Source organism: Lichenostomus cassidix, chromosome 5 (assembly GCF_008360975.1).
Source record: "Lichenostomus cassidix isolate B80296 chromosome 5, HeHo_3.0, whole genome shotgun sequence".
NCBI classification, from domain to species: Eukaryota; Metazoa; Chordata; class Aves; order Passeriformes; family Meliphagidae; genus Lichenostomus; species Lichenostomus cassidix.
In genome coordinates, this window is record NC_139486.1 from 43013967 (window position 1) to 43036003 (window position 22037).

Consider the following 22037-nt stretch of genomic DNA (forward strand, 5'->3'; position numbering starts at 1 on the left):
TTTACAGAACAAGTTGTGTTTACTTCAGTTAACAAAGTAAAGCCACCAGCTTTAATTCTCCTTAAAAACAAAACAGTGGGGGAAGTGCATGATTCAGAGGGCTTGGTGCAAATTTTTGCAAAGTAACAGATACAAAACCAAAATAATTAAAATCATACATATGTGTAAAACAAAAGAAATTCAAGTTAAAACCAGGACTAACTCCTATTAGCCCCAGAGATGCTCCAAGAATACGTCAGGAAATAAATAAATCATTCTAACTTTCACCATAAAAGAGGGTGCTGCTCTCTAATCCAAATGGTTTGGGTATTTACAGAAAGTAAATGGGTTACAGGAGAAACAGAAAGAAAAGCATTCGAAAGAGTGAACTGAAATGCTGCAGGGTGATTACCTCCCCACACACCTCTAAGAGAAGGCTTTAAATCACAGCAAGGGGCCACAGAGATTTACTGTGAGCAGGACACCATCAGCTGCCCCACACTGGAGGGACTGTGCCAAGGTGAGACCAGCATGGCTGCTGAGCTTGGCTGCCACCACAGACATTCTGAAGCTCCACCACAACCCATGGCTGCCCTGGGGCAGATGACACTAAGTTGGCCTGCTCAGTCCAATTTATGACTAGGAGAGCAATTTATCCTATAATCCATCTGAAGGGAACACTGCTTAAAGGCACATTTTCCTGGCCTCTGCTGGACTGTGGATGCTCTGGGGAGGAGGAGGAGGCAGCCAGCACAACTGGATCTCTGTTCCTCAACACGGAATGCACCACTGGTGATCCAAACACTCAGCCTTTCCCCAAAGGCCAAGAGCTCAGGTGATGGCAGGGAAAAGGAGGCTCTTCCAAGTATCTCAGCGTTTGCAAATGACAGTAGACAAAGCAACACCGTTGTGAACCAAGGCAGTGTGGCTTGTGTTCATAGCTGGTATTCCTGAAGCTTCGCTGCCAAATAATAATCTGATTTCTTTTTGCTGCACGTGCTACTAATGCCAAATCCTGGCAGGTCAGAGCTGTACTTTCAGTGCAGTCAGTGGAGCAGAAGATGTTTAATGCCCAACAGAAGCAGGGCAAATTCCGCAGTTAATGTCGTGGCATGCAAAAAAACATCCTGAAGGCTCATCCTAACCTTCTGTTTCCTTGTCAAGACATATTTATTTACAATCAGTACCACTAGGAGTAGATTCAAGTGGTAGTTGTGTTGTGTCCATATTTGTAATGGGATTTGACATTTAAGGCAGCATTTCAGTTCACCTCTAAGCCTATAATTACACTTGCAAATCTGCTTAGCAAGACATCAGCAGAGTATCCCAGAGGACAGCTCAAACAGATTGGATCTGTTCCCACAGAAGCAGCACTGGAGTACCAAGTGATGCTACAAAACAGACACTGCAGACTGCAGTGCCTGACACAGACACCTGCAAACTGGACCCACTCCTAATCTTCAAATTAAAACAAAACCAAAGACTGCAAAGAGCCCTCACTTTATCTAAAAAGCAATACTGCAGTGAGTCAGACACCACTGGAGGTCAGGAGCACTTCACGAATACACTGAGACACAACTGCTTTCCATACTCCACTGATTATCTTTGGTCTCACAGAATCTGCAAGTGCTAAAAGTACCAGGGTAGCCCAAAGATGAAATCCTGATCATCACCTCCTAGTCTGGAGTCACGATGGCCCAGTGCTGAGAAGCACCTGTACATCTCCCCAAGTGCAGCACCTCCTTCCCATTTGATTCTCATTATAGTCCTATCACCACAGAAATTTTGAGAGCAAACTGATGCAAAATTCCAGGATGCTCAGTATTATATTTAGCACCCAATTTACACACCCCAGCCCTCCTTTGCATCCAGTTTATACCAGAACCCCCAAGATATGACTGGAACCAAATAAGGTACATATGAAGTACTCAGCTCAGACTCCACATATAGTTGGTTCTCTTTCGGTCTGGGAAAAAAGAAAGTCTGATTTATTCTGATTTGGACTTTTCATCCATGCCTATGGAAGGTGAAGGGAAGGATCTCCTTCTCTCACAAGCCACCTCAGCAGATCTTTCTGCAGGATGCAATTGGTTTCATCCCTGAGATCAACTTTAAAAGAGAAATGCAGTGCTCAGCATTCACCATGCTAGCACCAGAAGCAAAGAGAACATTGAGCACAGAGGTCTCTACTGCAGGGACAAAGAAGCACAACTGGGAAAGATGGAGAAAAGCAGGAAGAACTCAATCTGTATCAGACCAAAGAAAAAGAAGGAAACCTGATGCTGACAGGTTTATACTAGTAGAGGGAGAAAGCTTACAGAAGGCAGACTGTGCTGTTCAACAGCAAAACCTTTGCAGCCCTCAGTGGTCACTTGGGAACAGCCTGGTACCTCCATCAACAATGATCCCAGACTGGTGAAAGAATGTATCTAGAAAGCATTCTCAGCCATAAAAACCCTCGAGGCCATTTCAATGACATGAGCAAAATTCCTATGTTTCTCTGTTTTCCCCAGCAGGGACGATGCACCACTTTGTCCAGCTTAGTGCACGCAGTTCTCCATTCCTCAGCCAGACTCCTCCTAGCTGACAGACGTGCAGTTCAGCTCGGCAGAGTCCTGCCTGCTGGCTGCTGCCCCAACTCCCTCCGGGCCATCGGCAATGCTGGGTTCACTGGAGCACTGCCTGTGGCTGAAGCAGCTGGGCTGCAGCAGGAGGCATTTCTCAGAAGTGTCTGACTCCTCAATGACCATTCCTGTGTGCATCATGGAAGCCATGGCCAGGAGCTGGATATCCGAGTGAGCGTTGGCAACAGTGTGACGACGAATACTTCCACATTTCTCCAGGTAAGCCTCACCCTCCTGCTCTGTCAGTGGGGTCAGGGCCTTGGGACGGGATTTGGAGTATCGCCTCTCTGGAAGAGAAAAGCGAAGCAGGAACAGTCATCAGCACACAAACAAAGCATTGCCCACACTGCTAGGCTGGCCTCAGGGAACAGAGAGAATTCAGTGTGCAGCTGCAGTGTCCCATCTCGTTACTGCTGGAAAACAGTCAAGAGCTCACTAGTACATACTGCTGGAGGTTGGGAAAGGAGATCTGCCTCCATCCCAGTGAGGAGAGACCTCCCATCCTTCTGTAAGGCAGTGGTGCTGATGCCTGTGAGAGAAGTGAGCCAAAAAGTCATGAGTGCAGCCAAGGCACTCTCTTTAGCATCCTGGTGATCTTCTCTTTTATCAAGGGGTGAAGACCAAGTAGGTACTCTCACATGCACGTTCACGAAAATGAGTGACACTAAAGTGGCAGTGGGGACTTGAATTGCCATCCCTTTCTCTGAAAAAATTCTCAGGAGGTGCCATCAGCTGTTGTCAATGTGAAATTCCTGAAGCTTACATTGTACTGTCTCTCCATCTGCTAAGGAAAAGGACATTCTGTTGGAATTATCCCACTGTGGTTTTTAAAGATCACGCCAGAAAAAGATCATTTCATCCACTTTGCAACATATGTGATTTGGAGGCTAGACGCAGAAAACACCCAATGGTGCACAGGAAGAGTCCACAACAGCCTGGGGAAAAGGGGCACAAGGGAAAGGCAGTAGTTGTGCTGAAGGGGAAGGGCACGGATGCATGTGGGCTGTACAATCTGCTCAGCAAAAACAATAAGCAGGAAAAATGCCTGGTCTAAATCAGACCCAAGGCACAGTCCCCAGCACAGTGTCATGAAGCACATTTCAATTCTGACCCTGAAAACTTGAAGAAAGGCAGGGGTTAGAGTTTGTGCCTTGGCACACTGTAACTCACCCCCCAGCAGGTTGAATCAGACCCTGTTACTGTTCACCTGCTGGCTGCCACCCCCAACAAGCTTGGCCATGGGATGTTGGACACCTCCTGTGGCTCTATCCTCACAGCAGCTGATAGAGCTATTCCCTGTGTGTCTCATTGTTTCTCACAAACTTCACTGAAGTGCAGGGTCTCATTTCATAAAGTCAGTAGCATTTAAACCATATAAAAGGCTTCCAACCAAGAGAGCAGAGTATAAGAGTAACAAAATGCAAAGCAAAGCACTCGTCACTGAAGGTTATAAGAGTTTGGGAAGCTTGTGTCAGGAAGAAAAGCAAAAAACAAAATCCATATTGTTGCAGGGAGGAATGGTTGAGCAGCCAACACTTCACCCTGCTACTGCCAGCAATACATCAATTCAGAAAGGTGCATTTCATGCTTAAGAGTATGCAAAAATAATTTTTGAGGCTGGTTACAGCAAATATACTCTTTAGGTTTCAGCTCCAGCTCAAACCACAGCAAGGTGGAGTGTTAAAGGGCATTGGGATCTGACTACTTTGAGAAAAAAATTAGGTGAAATTAGGCTAAGGTCTAAACATGCATTTATTGCTTTACTTTTCCCCCTTTACTTTCTTGGCCACAAAAAGGCAGTCTCCTAAGGGAATTGTCCTGCATAGTTTAAGTAGAAATTTTATTTCTATTTTGGTGCCTTATGACCAGGATTATAAACTGGGAGGAGTTTTTCTGGGATTTTTTTTGCAAGCAAACTCAGATCAGCAGTGATGTGTGGCTGTTTTATCTTCTCTCCTATCCCCAGTATAAAGCCTGTTCCTTAGCCAGCTGGATCCCTTTGGCACACTCCATCCTTACAATGCAGGTTATGACTAATTTACATTTGCCTTACAGGTGGAGCAAGAAGGGTACTAAACGAGAGCAGGTGGGAATGCTGCCATCTACAATTCCCCTCTGTAGTCCTGTCCCTTTTCACACCTATCCTTGCTGCACTCCTGTCTCACTTTAAATCAGCTTCAGATACAGCAGCCTTGCAGGCTGAAGCCTTATGTGTACTCACAGCTGGGATCAAACACCTTAAGTCACATTTCTCAACACTCATTTATCCTGAAGGCTCCAGTCCAGAGAGCAGTTCAGCCTCCAGAGCAGCTGTGGAGAATGAAAGCACACCCAAAGCCAACAGAGCACTTCCAAAAACCTACTACAGGGGTCCTACTGGGCTTCATCATCATTACAGGCTGCCCAATGAGAGAAAAAACTGGTTCTGAGAAAGCAAAAACGTGACTGAAAGAGGGAGAGAGGAAGAGAAAGAAGTTTGATTAGAAGTGGAAGTTAAGGAAAAGAAACCACTTCCACAGCAGCACTTTGAAAAGACCAAGATTATTTGCAGAAAAGTAGTGTTTTGCTGTCTATGTCCTATACTGAAAATACAAGTTCCTTCTTTCATCATGCTCAGCACAGGGTGGAGCAGGTGCAAAAGGCTGCCTTGAAAATACACACATATAAATCACAGCTAAAATCAAAGTAAATTCAATGATTTTAGGGCGTATAAACTTTAAAAAAAAAAAATAATCAAAAACTGGCCTTGTAATGGCACAAAAACCTTGTTCAGCTGGCAGAAATCCAGAATAGCTAGAAACTTCAATACAGGTCAGGCAGCTACCTTTCAAACTATCCCAGCAGCATGCAGATGTCCATAAACAGCAAAGCAATCAAATTTGTCAAAGTCCAACTTTTACAGGGGATTTTGGTCTAGATGGAGCCTGAGGATCAGATCAGCAAATCCACACTGAACTGTACAACCATGTTTACTTGCATAAAAGATATCTGATTGCCCAGCAACCACAAGAACAAAAATCCTGAGCCAGAGTTTTCCCAAAGCAATGCCATGTGTTTACTACATGCATAGATTGTCTGGGTCCTGGTAAGTTCTACCACAATACCATCTTTTTCCAAATGCTGCCAAAGTGTAGTACAAGGCAGGTTGTAGGTCTCTTGCTACAATTTTGCATTGAAGCAAGCTTATAAAAACAGAGGGAGACTGGAGCTTTCTTCACTTGTTCTATTTAAATCTTCTTGACTATCAAATCAGTAACACTATACCCATTAGCTAGCCAATCTCCTCTGACTGGCCACATGTGTAAGCAGAGCTCCTGGATCACGTGTAAAAAAAGTTTCCCAGAATAAGTACTCTCTTCCTGAAGGTATGTGCCCATTTTCTCACCTAGACATGTTTATCCATACTTTAAACGCAGAATTTTGGGTTTTATAAACAGAATCCTCAGATGAAAGGAAGTGTCCATTCAAAATCCTTGTCATCCCTCAAAATTAATACGCAACAGTTTTGCTATTTGCAAAGGCTGGTTGATGCAGCAGCTGAAGCAGGCTAGCAAGCAGGAACAGAGCAGGCAGCAAAGGACCAGGTACCATCTCACACTGCAGTGGAAGCAGCACACCAGGCATGGACCAGGTGGTTTAAAAGACAGTCCATCTCCAGAGAGAGGGGAGACTATGTGGGTGAATGGGGATAGGGGTGTGTGTGCAGCGATGGGGCACAAATAGTTCACTAGGTCATGGAAAAGAAATAGCCTGTCACAAAAATCTACATTCAGAAACATCAATCAGGAGCTTCTCAAGCGTGTTTTAGCCTTTGTTTTCTGTCTCTTACATAGTCATGCACTGCTTCCTTTTCCAGCACAAATGTCTGCCATTACCCAACCTGTGTACCCCAGTAATAGCTTCAGTACAATGGGCATGTCTTACCAAGCAAGCAGGTGCTACCAGAGGAGCTGTGATCTTCACATAAACCTAAGAATGGTGATACCACTTGCTTGACCAGTTCTTCCAGCTGTAGGTAGCGCTCAGTGGGGCCAGTAGGCTCATGGACACTCTGGAAATCAAACAAAAAAGTCAACATTACCCTTAAAAGGTTTTTTACTAAAGCCCAGGGTCTGCCAATTTTCTCTGTACTGGAACATCCATCAATTATATCAGTGAAGCTTTTGGAGCTGATGGAGGTTTGGGTGCCTTTCAGGTCAATTTCCTTGTTCAAGTCACAGTCACGCCCTACGGACATTGAGCAGACAGTTCTTTTTTCTAACCAAGTGACAGGAAGGTACAAGATGTGCTCACACTAAGGATGTGCACAGTGTACTACAACAATGTAATTACACCAGGGCAGATCTAGCAGAAAACATCTCTTTGTAGAAAAGCCTTAACATGCCTTGGGCAAAGCACTGCTCTTTTCCTAGGCAGGACTGCAGGCAAAGCACCCTCTGTGGTTCAGCTTACAGCTGTGAAGATGGTAGATAACACCAACCAATTTAACAGTAATTTCAGAAACCGTTCAGACTTCCTGCAAAGCTTCAATAAGCTTTTTTCCTCAAATGTGTTGCTTTGAGATCCTCTTTGCTCTCAAGATTCTTGCATTAAAATTATATTTCAGGGATATTGAGGTAGCACTTTAGTATCACCTGCTGTTTCAGTCTGGGTCACTGGAACATCAGAACAGTGAGAACTCAAAGAACTACCAGGTTAGCCACTTTGCAATTTTGGTTATGCTTCAGAAAGTTTCATTCTCAGACACTCATTATATATTGGAGAAGAAATAAAAGCCAGCAGGCTGTGTGGTGCAGCTGGCACACTGAAGGGAAGGGATGCCACCCAGAGGGACTTTGAAAGGCTCGAGAACTGGGCCTGTGCAAACCTCATGATAATCAACAAGGTCAAATGAGAAGTCCTGCACAGGGTTCAGAGGAAGGCTGGAAGGGGCTCTGAGCAATCTGGTCTAGTGGAAGGGGGGGCTGGAACTAGATGATCTTTAAGATCCCTTCCAACCCAAACCATTTGATGATTTTATGAACCCAAACATTTAATATGGCATTTTGCAGGACTCTCAGGCTGGGCAACATTAAAAAAAAAAAAAATCCTAAACCCAGCTGTATTTGGCATGCTTGGAAAGTATTCCTTTGAGATCTGGATAAAGAAGATAGTTATCGCAGATGCTCTGGGTCTCTTGGGAGAGGCCTTTGGGAGATGTATAGCATTTTGCTTGCTGCCAAAAGGTACTTCTTAGCATCCCAGCCAGCCAAGGAACTGGTGTTGAGCAGCCAGAAGGCAGAATTCATTCAAATTCCACTATCTGCTGTGATAGAGACTTGCTGAGTCCTTGCAAAGCTGAGAAACCAAGAGAACTAGGGCAGAAAGAGGCATTCAGAGAAGATAGAAAACGAAAATTCATGTGAAAAAGAGAGTCCTGAGACTGTTCCTAGATGGGGAGGAGAGGTACCACGAAAAACACAAACACCAGGCTCTTTCAAGGCAACATCTTTACCTGTTCCCAGGAAAGCTCAGGACATCCAAATTCAGCTCTCATTTTAACCCTGACCACTCCCAAAAAGCACACATCGCATCCCCTTCATCACACCTTCTACCCTCCCCACTTTTCTCCCACTGTTTGTATGAGTCCAACGAGGCCAAGATATCCAAGTGGAGTCAGACAAAGAAGAGCAGAGGCTCCTCACCTGCAGAATTAAGAGCATCTGGACAATGGAAGCTGGAACTTTTGTCTGGACCAGGGGAAGAATTTCTTCCAACTTTACTTTTAGCAAGACCAAGTCTCTGAAGCCAAGAAGAGCAATCTGACGGATAGTCAACTCCTGACCCTAAAAAAACAAAGAAGCCAAAATCAAGAGTTGATAAAGGGATGTGTGAGCATCACACCAACACTGACAGGAGGGTCTATTCTGCCCATTGCTGCTGTGGCAAAACACCCTTCAGTGATTCAGGTTGAGGATTCATGGTACTCTTTCATTTCTTCCCTCTCAGTCTCACACAAATTCTGAAATGGGCATCACCTCATCTGTGGAACCACTAGGTTTGGAGTGAAACCAGAAATGGACCTGTTGTTCACCAAATGACTATGTATGTATTCATAAAACCCACTTGTCATGCAATTTGTTCATAAAAAAGCCCAGGCTGGATGAACTTTGTGCTTCTGGCACTTGGAGCTGAGAAACCATAGAAGGTTTGGTAGGGAACAGAGTTGTTACAGAATATTTCTTAACTAAACCTCTGATCTACATTGTACCCTCTTTTTGCTCAATATCTGCACTTTAGACCTTGCTGATATGACAAAAATCTACAAGTTAGTCCATTACAGATTTTAGGATCTGGGCTGGAACAAAGCTAGCAAGAGTACTTGAACCAAACATCATTTCAAAAAGCAACAGCTTTAATACCCTTTGCAAGGCATTCTGTGTTCCTCCCAGTTACTATTTTACATCAACGACAAGTGAGCAGGCTTAACAGATAATACAATATTTCTCAGCATATGTAAACACAGTCAAACTTCATTTGGCATTGTGGTGTAACCACCTTTCCCTCTGCTGTGTTTAGTGTCTGCACAACTTTCTCTTTCCCCACTGCACCTAACAGCAGAACTTTTCCTCCCAACCCTGCCCAGCACTTTGCAGCCTGAAAAGTTTGCCTCGTTTTTCTCAGTATGTTACTCTCTGTCCCATGGTCTGTTTGGGGATCATTTTATGATCTCCATAATACACTCAACATAGCAAATATTTAGCTGGAAGGAATTAACAGCAGTTAATCATTAATTCATAACAGATTTCATGTCATAATTAACAGCATTATCAACATGTAAATAGGAATTAAAACCAATAGTCTGGAGGGAAGCTTGGCCATAATAAAAGCAGTTTGCTGTTTAAAACCATCACTGTGTAGGAAAAAAAGATGTAGGAAAGACTAGTACCTAGCTTGGAACTGTATTTCAGCAGCTGCAAACTTTTTATTTATATCATGCAGTTTAGTCCCATTAACTTAATACCCCATTTCAAAATGCAAACATGTTTCTGTGCCAAGCAAAACAAGATTTGCTATTCTATTTTCCACACCAGTAGTCACATCAACAGCTGCAACTATACGAAAGCCAGTGACCTGTTTACATAGTTCCCCTCTGTACAGCAATTTAACCAACTTGGCTGCTTAAAGGTCATATTTCTGCAACAGTCATGAGCCTTGGGGTTAAACTTAGCTGAGATAGGAAGCTAGTGCAAGTTACTACCTTTGGTAACATATGTCAGCCACACATGTGGCTGACTTAGTTTCATTCTGAATGGGCAGTTGCTGACATCACAGAAGAACACAACTAAATAATCCTGCTGGTATTTGCAGGAAAGGATGGGGAATCAACAGCAAACTGACTTTCCCACCTACCAGAGTAGTGTACAAAGAACTGCAGCGTGATTGAAGACACTCACTAGATGAGCTCTCCTCACATGTTGTGACACATTGTAGAAATGGTTACATACAGTTCCCTATTTCTAGGAAAAGCCCAATCTTGTTATTAGGGCACTGGCCTGGCATAAGAGCAATTTATATTTCTTGCTGCACCAGCAATTCTCTCTGTGGTAGCCTACAGCAGTTTACACTGAGTCAAATTCTTGGATGTATTTAGGCAACTTAATCCATACATTTGTGTAGTACTTAGGTGCCTACAAAGTTTTAAATATCCTGTCCGTTACCTTTCAGTTCCTCATCCAGAAAGTGGAAATATTTCCCAAACTTTACAGCTCTGATGATATATTTTGAGTGACTCAGAGATTGTGACAAGCACAGCAAAAAAATTATGCTTTCAAAGAATCTCAATGTCCCATAGTCGCACTTACACCACTATAACCAAGTTACTTCTAAAAGCTGTACCCCCAGTGCTGTGATTTCTGTCCCGTTTCTCATCAAAAACATTCAATAGCAGGGGAGTAGATTTTTCTCCTAAGTGTCAGAATTATTAGCATCAATGGGTATGACACACAGCTCAACTGCTGCCACAGTACACAGGTAGCTGCAGTGCAGTCAACCCCCTGCTTAAATAGGTCACTGCCTCACTAAGAGTTAGCTGCAAAAGGAGAGAAAGGGAGGGTATTATAGTTGCACAGTTTTACCTGTCAAACACCTACCTTTAAGCATCTGCAGCAAGGAAAGAACAAAAAGAAACACAGTAGAAAGGTTAGTGTCTATCTTTGCAGAAGTCCTTTCTCTTCTAGAAAATGCCAACTTTAATAGGATTAGAGGAAAAGGGCAAGCTTTGAGCTTTACCTGCTGCCTTTCAAACAATACAAGGGAAAAATAATTTTAAAAGGCTCTGGAAATAATGTCTTCTGGAAAAGGCAAAAGTCAAGGGGAGGAGGCTAGCATTTACAAGAACGTCATTCTCCACATGAGGTACATTTTTCTTTTCCTCTGATGGCAGAAAAGTTCAAAATAGGCTGGGGAGGTAATTAGACTGCTCGTATGGAAACCCTGACTAAAACTACATTAAAAAATGATACATCTCAACACTTCTGAGGGATACTCAGCTTTCAAAATACCCAGGGTAAAAAGGTCTTACATGAAGTGTTCATTCATCCCCTACCCATATACTCACATGTCCCCTTACTAAAGCTTAAAAAAACCCAACTGAGGATTTCCTAAAGGTACAAATGGGATACAAGCCCTTCAAAAGTCATTAGGGTGAGTAAAAACACACTTTCTCCTGATCTAATATTCAGACTTATACCTCTAAGACAAGTTGTCAGTGTTGCCGTCTGCACCAACAGCCCCAGCTACTTAAAAAGAAGAACTATAAATACATATAGCCCAGAGCTTCAGTCTAGACAAGGTATAGTCCAACAGTTTCAGTGTGCAAGCTTAGCTAACTGTCTACAGAGAGTAGACAGTTGGTAATACATTCAGCCCAAAACACCATCTTGTCCAGTAGATTTTAGCAGTCCTTCTTACAGTTAATACTTGGATAAACACTACTTCCTCCCAGATTTAATTTAAAGGTTTTGACATGTATTTAGCCACTGGCCAAACAGTGCTGCTGGCAGAAAAGTTTCCACTTGCCATTAGCAGGCACTGCAGTTACATTGCTTCATCTGACTGAATTGTAAATAAGATTACCTGGACCGGGTAGAATATTGCTTGGAGTGTAGGAAGAGTCTCTGTAAAATAGTGATCCCAGATTTCAGACAGGACATCAATGCGATCCTCACCTACGAAACAGAGATTGGGAGCAAGAGCTTTAGCAATAGGGACACTAAAAGCAAGTTGGATTTTCCAAGCACTCTTTAATTCCCCCAAATAAGAGAGACTTCCCTTCCGCAGTTTCTGCCCAAAACTATACATCCCACAACTAAGCTTCACCTAAAGTGATAGAGACACAAGGCTGTGACCACAAATTTCTGTCAGTGCAAAGACAACAGTTCTGTGCAAAACATGAGACCAATTCCAACAAAGGAATGAAGCTCCTCTTCAACTGGTGGCTTTAACTCCACAGCAGAGGATTGTGCAGTTGCACAGCTCACAGTTCACATGCTTGACTAGCAGGAGAGAAGCCACACATAAACAGCTGAATCAGAAGACCAGCAGGGCACAGCCAGCAACAGCTGATCCACCACATCATCCTGCAACTGAGTCGGGAAACATTCAGAAGAGCTGAGCCTCCTCCAGCATCCACCCAGTACCAAGCAGCAGTCAGGTACCTGTCAGGAATCCTGACAAAGCCATAAATGACAAATACAGCACTTGTGAAGGTTCCCAAATGAAATCCACTTGTGGTCACCCCTTATGTGACTCCAACTCGAACAAACACCCTCAAGTGTAACTGGGTACTTAAAATGAAGGCAGACTAAGTTATGCATTTTGGGATTCCCATAACAGGAATACAACTGTGATCAAATTATGCTCATAGGTTTGACTAACAGAGCTGTGTACTCCTCAGCATTTGGACCCAAAGCCTCTAAATTTTTTAGCTAAAAGTTTGCAATGTTTATTTCAAGTTTTAGATGTATCCCTGGAAATCTCAGGTGAAAATACAGACTCAGGTTTAGAACCACAAGTTTCTGACTACAGAATTTTCCAGGATACTTCCCACAGAGCCCCAGCTGGAGCTCACAAGCGCTCAAGACTCAAAGAGCAGTAAAGGAAGACAGCCACTCAAGACAGGTTTGAAGGCTCAGCCTCAAGGTGACTAAAGGCCCTACATGAGGAACTGGAATACATACAAAATTGCAGCTCAGAAAAGCCTCATCACTCTGTACTGAAGTGCTTTCCTCATCTGCAGACCTCCACAGAGGCTTTCACTGTGCATGCCCATGGGGTGTGCTGCTTAGGACACAGCCAGAGAGCACAGAGCCAGCACGACTAGATCCTGCAGACATTTCCCTTTGAGCAGAGGGCCAGCCCACTAACAACCACAGAAAGGTTCAAAGAGATGCTTCACTGTGTCAGGTATGATTCTGGCTTCAAAACTGGAACTGCAGGCAGACAAAAAATACCCAACACCCCCGAACAGCTACCCATTACAAGCAACAGCCAAGTGTAAGCAAAAAGGACAACAGGAAGCAGACTAATTGAATGTTTAAATTTTCCCCCTCCTCTGCGTCCTCCCCAGGACTGCATTGCTTTGTTGTGTGGAGACAGAATGAAATGTCAGAGGTCACTTCTCCTTCTTAAGGGGAAGCAGGAATGGTTTGTTTCTTCAAGAAATCATAAATCCTGCAGGCATTGAAATCCTTGAATCATAAATCCTGATGGACTGTATAAAGAAAAATCACGTTAAAGTAAGAGGCTGTGATTGAGAAATAGACACAGATAAAACATTGCCGTGCCCTGCAGACACTCTGTGTCTAAGTGCTGGGGCAGTATGTGTTTTCCAGGAAGACAGAGCTCACCAAGAAGCATGTACAAGAAATCCTCATTGCTGTGACCACAAAATCTGCACTAAGCCTACACATTATGAAAGAGAGGTGCCCGTGAGTCATCTCCTGCAGTGATGCCAGCTTGCACAAGCAGAGTGGCTCCAGTGTTACTTCAAACTAGGGACAGAAAAATGAGGCATGCAGGGTTTTGCTATCTGCCTGAGAAACTTCATCTGACCCAAACTACCTGAGCATCTGCAAAATACTCTTGGGCAGCTCTTAGCTTATTACAGACTCAAACTCAATTTTCACAATGCTAAAGCAGATAGTGGAATAGCTTTATATGAATACAGAAACCAAAGCCTCCGGTAAGCTGTGCAGCGTTCATCTGAAGAGCTGGCAGTGGCAGGGCAGGTACCCACATTTTGGAAAATGCAGGAGGTCTGCCTTTTTCTCCTCCCTCACAGGGCCAATGCCAAAGAAGCACACACCAAGCAGGAGGCTGGCAACCCCTTAAATCCTCTGGGGCCCAAATCCTACAGCCTGCCAGCTGGGTGAAGTCACTTGGTGAAGAATCGTGCAGAGGAATCCAGAACCAGCAATGACGTGAGATTTTAATCATCTATTGGCATTTAATGACCCACATACAACACACTGGGGATTAGCAAGAGATCTTCCCTGCAGGCTACAAAACTGGGTCAAACCAAACAGCAGCTTGGTTTTGAATAAAGATGTGTTGGCTTTGCTTGAGCAAACAGTTACTAAATATGACCAACTTGCCACATGTCTAACACAGTGGCCACACCACACTCACCTTGGTCCACAGACTGCAGTTTGAGCACCATGTGGGATCAACTTCTTCTCTGAAAGATTTCACTCTCACCCAAAGGACTCCTTTTTCTTTAAATTTACACGAAGTGTGATAGCTCTCAAAAGCATGTACTTACAAAGCCATCAAGCTGCAAATCATATTGAGGAATAAAAAGCAGAAGGCAGTTCCAAGCAGTTTTGCAACAGGATCCGTGTCCAGACCAGAACTGCATTGAGCCCAGGTTCAGCTGTCCCACAAGACTCACATTCCTGCTTTTGTGATGCAGTTATGGCAAGTGGGAGCATTGTGGCTCTGTGGCTGTTCAAATAGCCCACCCTCTCTTCAGCCTCACAAGGGCTCCCCAGGGCTTGTGTGACATCCTAAGATAGCACCAGAAAGGGATCTATGCTTTCCAGACATGCAAATCATCTCGTCTGACCAAACATCAAAGCACAGCTCCCTTTCAAAACAGGTTTCCTACTACACTTACCTTCACACAGCTTGACCTTCTCCTCCAAAAACAGCAAGCCTTTTGCAAGGAGCTGGTTCTGCCAAGAGAAAAGAAAGACATGCATTTGCCTTTTCTTTATTTAAAATAAACATGTAAGAATACCTTTTTGTCAGATGCCATCCACTTTGCATGCATTTATCTGAAGATTAGTCACATTGCAGTAACTTCTTCTAGAACTGATCTCAGTGTGAGCGAGTGCTAGACATGAGAATGCAACAGACACAGCAGTTAAAACATCTCCCAGACATGAGAAGGGTCACAGGGAGGGAGTCAAGAAAATAAATGGTCCTTACCATAACAGTGCAGCCACATAAGCTATACCTCAATTACATGATGGAGGTGATCAAAGAGTCAAATGCTACAAAAACATTCCCCTCTCTTCTTTTTGCACTTACTGCTGGCCTAACTGCACAGTAGACCAAGTTCAGTTCCCTCATATCTACTTTTCCATTCCTACCTATTGTCTTTCCACGAGGACATTTCTTTTGCACTGAGTAGCTGGATCATCTCAGTATGCAGTGCCAAGCTGCAGGTGAACTGGCAGGACCTGGTCATTCTAGATAAACTTAACTCTTGTGGCCCAGACAGATCTAGTTATCAATATGCCTGTTTGCAATTCAGGACATCTAAAAACCTAATTAGCTTTTTGTTCCCTCTTTCCCAAACATAAGAACAGTGAAAAAACACCTACCCTTTTGTTCTCCCAACAGCTCTAGGTGAATGAGTTATTCTGAAAAGTTTTGGGAATTGCAGAGGAAGGTACTGCATCCTTCCAAATGCTTTCAGTTTATTAATAAAAGTAATTAATTTCTTTCTTTTTCAACCTGTAGCTCAAGGCGATTACTTCTCATATACTGCAGGAGAAATTCATAGCTGGTCTTTAATACTGTATTATTTTAAACTACTTCATAATAAAAAGGAATATACACATACACATATGAGGTTGTGATGCTTATTTTCTTGTGTTTCTCTCAAGAAATATTAATTCCTTTTCTATCTGCACTAGAACATTGGATTTTGTTTTACATATGCTTCCTGAGCACTGTGGATACAATTTTCCAGACACTTTGCCTAAAAGTTAGTATTATTGATATTTTCTACTTCCAGTGATTTTTGTTTTTCTTTTACAGCTGTCAGCAACCAAATTACACATTTATACACATTAATGGGCAGCACAGTTGTATCTATTAAAAATCAGGTATCTTAATCACTACCCTGTAGTTAAGAATTTATAATGCTCCTGTGAATGCATTATAGTAATTCCATGTGCTAACAGATTGTATAATCTTACTCTAAAGATTTCCTTAAAAAAGAGATTAAGTCCGTGTAGTTGGTAAAGACTTTTCACTTTTCCTCTCAGATTTTCCCTTTTCCTGTCAAAGAGACTTAAAAAAATAAATAAAATCAACCACACTTAATTTCCCTTCTCCCCATCTAAAAATATCTGGAAATGTTACTTCTCCATCTTTTCGGCAAGAAATCACAGGCTTAGAAATTTATTCAATCCTAACATTAATCCCTTAGAACAAGCCAGACAGACAAATTGTCATTAACAAACCCTGCAGGATCTGCTGACAAATCAATAGAAGCTACTCAATGCAACCACAGAGGAGGTCTGTATCAGACCTTGTCTGGATTACAAGTCCCATTTTGCTGCTGCATCCCTGCTTGCCAGCGGCAACCCAGGGGCACAGAGCTAAGAGGAAAAATAAATCTTCTATTTGAAGCAAGACCAGATAAAGACTCACACCAAGTAAGCTTCAAGGGTACACTTATGTGAGAAAGTTCAGCTGCCACCTTCCATCTGTTTGCAGTTACAGATGAACTGAGAGCTCTGGGGGGGGAGAAGTTATTCCCTCCCCTCCCCAAATGAGCTTTTCCTGGCTCCCCGGGGTGATTTCCTCACCCTGCTGTTGGGACACCATGGGATGCTATAAGCACATTGTAGGGGGTGCAAACCTGCCCTTACTCTTAGCTACTCTGCTGTGCAGAGAAACAAAGTCCCACGTTAACACCCCATGTTATCATACATACGTCCAGTGGAGAAATTCGCAGAAAGATGTTTTGCAGCAGATAGAAGTGACCTTGTGAAATCTCACAGGTTGACCTCTTTTCTCAGTGCAGAAAACTAAATTAGCTCTCTCAGATACACCACTAAGAAGGACAGCTAAGAGAAAACTCTTAAGTAAATTTTCAAATGCCCTCAGGTTTAATTTTAGCTTCAAATCCCGTCTTTAATCACTTTTCATTAGTTCCTCAGCAAAGATCCTCCCGCAACGCGTGTTTGCTACTCTTTAAAGTAAACCATGCTCAAATCATTGGGGATAAAAAAAATTAATTTGAAGGCAGGCACATACCACCCTTATAAAACATACAGACCTTCCTGGTAATTCCTTCCTTTTCTTCTGACACGGATACTTTCCTCATTTCCTTCCCTGTCAGAGAAATTGACACAAGTTTCTCCATTCCTGCCCCATGGAGCAGCTCCAGTCCCACCATCTCTCTAGGAGGTGAAACCTTCCCCCAGCACTGCAGCTGGGGCTCCTCTCTCAAACCAGCAGTGCCAAGTACCTTCTCCCCATCTTCCCTCCACCTTGTCAGGAGCTGGGCATTCCCAACGAGGGCCACAGAGGCCCTGGCCTGTGCATGCTCCCACTACACCCTGGGCAAAATGGTACCCATCTGACTTTGCCTGAGGCACATTAGATGCTGCCTGTCAGAAGCTCGCTGTCAGCAGCATGGGTGTGGTGACAGCCTCTGGACACAACCAACAGGAAGGATTTGGTGGTGGCAGCCCTGCCACCAGCACAGCTTGCTCTGCTGTGGGTACTACGTTCAAGCAGAAGGGTGGTGAAAAACAGCTAAGTAGCTTTGGCAGCAACTCGACAGAAAACGTCACAGAGGCTCAAGCCATCAAAGGCAACTTCACATCTTATCTGAAAGCCATGTCTGCAGTATAGCAAGGTACTAATCAATTCTCCTGCTAATAAAACACAAGCCATTATCTTTGAGGGAAAAATGTTTGCACAAACACCCATTTAATTATGGACAAATTTTGCTCTCTGTTCATGTCTCCAAGCCAAACATGGCCAGCATGACTTTTAAAAGCCACCTTCAAATTAGCAAGTTAACACTAGTTCATCAAACAACATAAGCTTGAAACAGAAGTAAACCAATCCAGAATATACTCAAAATAATTGACCTCATTTTGCTGGGTGAAATCAGTTTTTCCTCAGTCCACTACAGCGTTTCTTAAATGCAGCCTCCTTTTCTAACCAAGGCTTTGTGTTCTAGTGCTAAACCATACTTTTACAGGCTCTACAAGCACATAGCCACTGCTTTGTGGATAATCTGACCTTAATTTGAGAAAAAAAGCATCACCCAAACTTACTTGGTGAGTATTTTCTATGAAGTTATTGCCAGCTGCACACAAACACCTACCTAATTCTTGGCAGTGTTTTACAAAACAAAAACTTGCGTGAGTTGCAGCATCTCATACCTAGAGCATCCCCCACCCCCACCCTTTCTTTTTCTCTTACAAGAGGGGAAATACTGACAGAAGCAGAGAGATTACTTCGATCCTACACAGAGGAGAAATTGCAAGAGAAATATGAAATCACATCCTAAAAATGACACTTTCTAGAGCTGGCTTTGCTCACAACAGATAAAAGCAAGCCCACTTCGTGGGATGAAAGAGAGGCAGGGAGAGTAAGAAGGAGAGCAGACCAGGCAGACCAAGTAGGCAACACTGCTATGATCTAGACCACAACCAGGCAGGCAGCAGCTCTGGGAAAATCCCACAGCCAGGTCCCCTGACTCTGCACTGGTGAGTCACTGCTCCAGGTGGGAGTCCTGCTCAGCCAGGCCACCGACCACACCACACTTTGAGCAGGAGCAACCAGGCACCATTTGGAGGGATTCACACACATGTATAGCTCATGTAAGCAGAGCCTGAAAGGAGGTGTCTCTGCTGCCACCCAGGACTAGGTCCTCTGCTCGAGAGCAGTGCTGAACTGCTGAACCCTGTCCGTGATAACAGAGCTGGGCAGTTGCCATGGAGTTCTGGAGCTGCTCCATGAAAGCTGCTCTAGAATGTGCCAGATGAAGCAGAAATAATTACCAGACCTGCACCAGCAGAGGTTCCCAGCCAATGAGGAGACAAATACAATAATAAAGACCAGCTTGACCCAAAAGAGTATTGCAGACACACAGCTGAGATCTGCAAATCACACAAGTGTGAATTTTGTTCCTTGTGCAGCAGCTGAGCTGCTGCAGCCCCTGGCAGCAGGCACGAGAGCACTTGGCCAGAGAAGAGCTCATGCTGCCTGCATCCAGCAGTAACCATCACTCCAATAGGCTACACAACTATTTCTTTGCCTTGCTGTGAAACAGGTAGACACAGAAACCTGGCATCAAGGAAAGATGCCTCACACCCCCTGTATTTTTCTCTTTGACTAAGCAGCCACATGGCCTTTTCAGCTGTTAGCTAGGCTTTACAAAGCAGCCTTTCAAAGGAGCGAGCAAGCATCACAAGAGCTGCTGGAGTCATCTCTCCAGGCTGGAGTCCCAGAAAAACATGCAGTGGGGACCTAAACAAAAGCTTTACGGTGCCACAGGAGAGGGAGGAGTGCATGCTTGCCCCTACCACTGCAGCCACCTTGCACAGCTGGGAAACCTACAGCAAGAGGGACTCTGACCACAGGAAGGTTCACCAGTACCTTGTGACTGCTCTAAAGGGAGAGGATAAAATCAATTTTGGTTTGGATCCAGGCTTGCCTCATCGCTGACACTGCTTACTTTTCAACTATCCATTATCCTCTTGCTACCTGGACTTTGCTTGACACCACAGCACCGTGCAAGCTTGCACACCGCAGTTTCAGCAGCTTTGCATACACACAGAAAGCTGGGTCTAATTCTGAGTCAGGACTTGACACCTCCAGGGGCTCTCCACTGCAGTAGGATGGAAATTATGTAACAGCTTTGCTTCTGGTTTTAAGACATCAAAGATCTCACTGGATGACATGAGGACACACAGTCCACTTGCCATTCTTCACCTACCAGCTCTGCCAGTGTGGGGAGTGGACATCAGGCATCAGCTCTGGGCATTTGCCTTTCTGCATTTGCAGTTCAGGGAGAGGTTACAGTGCCTGGGAAGGGATCAGGTCTCTCTGCCTTGGGAGGAGACAGTTTGGAGTTAATATGCACAAATGCATTTCCATTTTGCCCCCCATGAGTTTCAAGATTAACAAACTCACAGAGAGTAAAAAGACACAGTTCATCCTTTCCAAAGATTTTGTTTCAGCTTTGCAGAGTCAGGCAGAAAATGCATCAATTTATCAACACTTGCTAGTTTTATATTTAAAAATTTTTCTCCACAAAGGTCAGATAGCAGGAAAACAAAGGGAGCATATCTGAAAAATCACACAGCTGCACCACAGAAGTTACAATTACCTGTATACCCTGTTCCTCCAAATCCCAGCCTCTTACCTTCCACAGTCGTAAGATTTCCACTTATTGCAGTTCAGCTGACCACCAGCAAACTAACCCAGCAGTGAGGGCAAGTGGTGCCCTGCTGGATTATTGAGCAGAGAGGTGGCTACAAGGTGCCCCTTTTCAGCAGCAGCAAACTCTCGAATCAGTTTGTGAGCAAAGTCAGTACTGAAAAACCTGGAGCATGAAGCACTGCTTTAAGGCAGATCTGCAGCAAACACTACAAGTCCCAACTATCTGGCATTTACACTCAGGCTTCAATCCAAGGAGATGGATTGTATATACAGCAGGATTGCTAAAGCAGCGGATTTATAAACACAACTCTCCTTCAGAATGAAACATCTGAGTTTGCACTGCAGCTCTGACAGGAATTATATTTCTCTTTCAAAGACAAAATAGATTCATTAACGCTGGTACTATGATGGCTTGGTAGCAGAAAGAGACTGCATAAACTCCAATCATTTCCTAAACATTCCTTTAGCAATTTCAGGAGCTAAAAACTGTTAATTTGCATGAGTGCTGATGAAAAGGACTTGTGAGTAATCAAGTCAAGTTGATCACAAAGGTAGCTTTGTCTCACTATAAAAGCTCTGTTCCATTTTAGTCTTAAATACTCAATGGTTACAAAAAATGCGTATGTGTGAGTGTATAAAATTTACATAATGTAAAATCCTGAACTCTCAAAACAAATGTGATTTTAAACATGCACTTAGTGGCTCCTGTTATAAGTGCCATGGCATAAGAAATGGAAAACAGTCAAGTCAGTTTATCACATCTAAATATTACATGATCTGGTTAGTTGCTCTAATTGCTGCTAGGATATTTAAAACTGCTTGGCTACACAGAGAGAATATTCTTCAGGGTCCATTTCAATGCAAGAGGACGGAAAACTTGGTTCTTGGGATAGCATTTAGTGGGCTTTAACAGATGTCAGAGGAAACCACTGCCAAAAGATGCACTTCCACTCCACTCTGCATCCTGGTGACCCACTCCCAGCACCTCCCCCATGTCAGAGGTGATGACCACAACACGTCAAAGGAAGTAGTTGGAAACTTTGTTTTTTTGCTTTCAAGGTTATTTTTCAGCCCAATCAGCAGCTTGATTCAACTCCGCTCATCTTGGTGGCAGCAATACTACCATAAATCAGCTGGCATCAGCAGTGAAACAGAACCCACAGACAAATTAAATAATGTTGTCAGCCCTTCTTTGGCATGTGAACAGTTTTTCCCCGCTCCATGGCCCTAGGATTTTTGAGCAAAAACATTCAGGAGGGAGTAGTAGCTTTTCACATGGCCATATGCTGTTAGTCTTAAATCAGAAATAAGTCTGCATCTTAGCTTACAGAGGGAAAAAATCTCACTTCTGACAATAGCCTTTATCTCACAATTTGTCTCACAACTTGCCTGCACTATGAGTTTTACCTCAGGCTGACAGATGCAAAGTTACTCCTTTTGACACTGAGCAAAAATACTCCAGAAATTAAATGTGAGTGCTGGGGGCTGCCACCCCACTCAGGGTCTAGGAAATGTCCTCCATGCGACACCAGCAGCTGCCTCTGTGCAGTAAACAACTTGTGCAGAGAGGGGCTGAGGAAGTGAAACAACTACCCCTGGGGCAGGAGTTTTCTTCTCACTCGATAGCACAGCAGGGGAATTTTTTAAAATCATGTAATCTAATAAATCATGCAATCTGATAGGAAACAACACTAGTCTTCTTTTTCCTCTTTTAAGCTGTTAGCACGCACTCAGCGGCATCAGCTGCTTCAG

At 43.7% G+C, this 22037-nt stretch overlaps 1 protein-coding gene across 4 annotated transcripts in view; it reads right to left on the reverse strand.

The window, feature by feature from the left end:
• Nucleotides 1–22037, reverse strand: part of PRR5L (proline rich 5 like) — a 41263-nt gene continuing 19226 nt past the window's right edge. For all 4 annotated transcript variants that reach the window (XM_085062658.1, XM_085062657.1, XM_085062655.1 and 1 more), the window contains 5 exons: nucleotides 14761–14818; nucleotides 11721–11812; nucleotides 8288–8428; nucleotides 6528–6654; nucleotides 1–2890 (listed from right to left, as the gene is read on the reverse strand). In XM_085062658.1, coding sequence (XP_084918784.1) covers nucleotides 2559–2890; nucleotides 6528–6654; nucleotides 8288–8428; nucleotides 11721–11812; nucleotides 14761–14818 — 750 coding nt within the window. In that variant the 3' untranslated portion in view covers nucleotides 1–2558. The remainder of the gene's footprint in view (nucleotides 2891–6527; nucleotides 6655–8287; nucleotides 8429–11720; nucleotides 11813–14760; nucleotides 14819–22037) is intronic.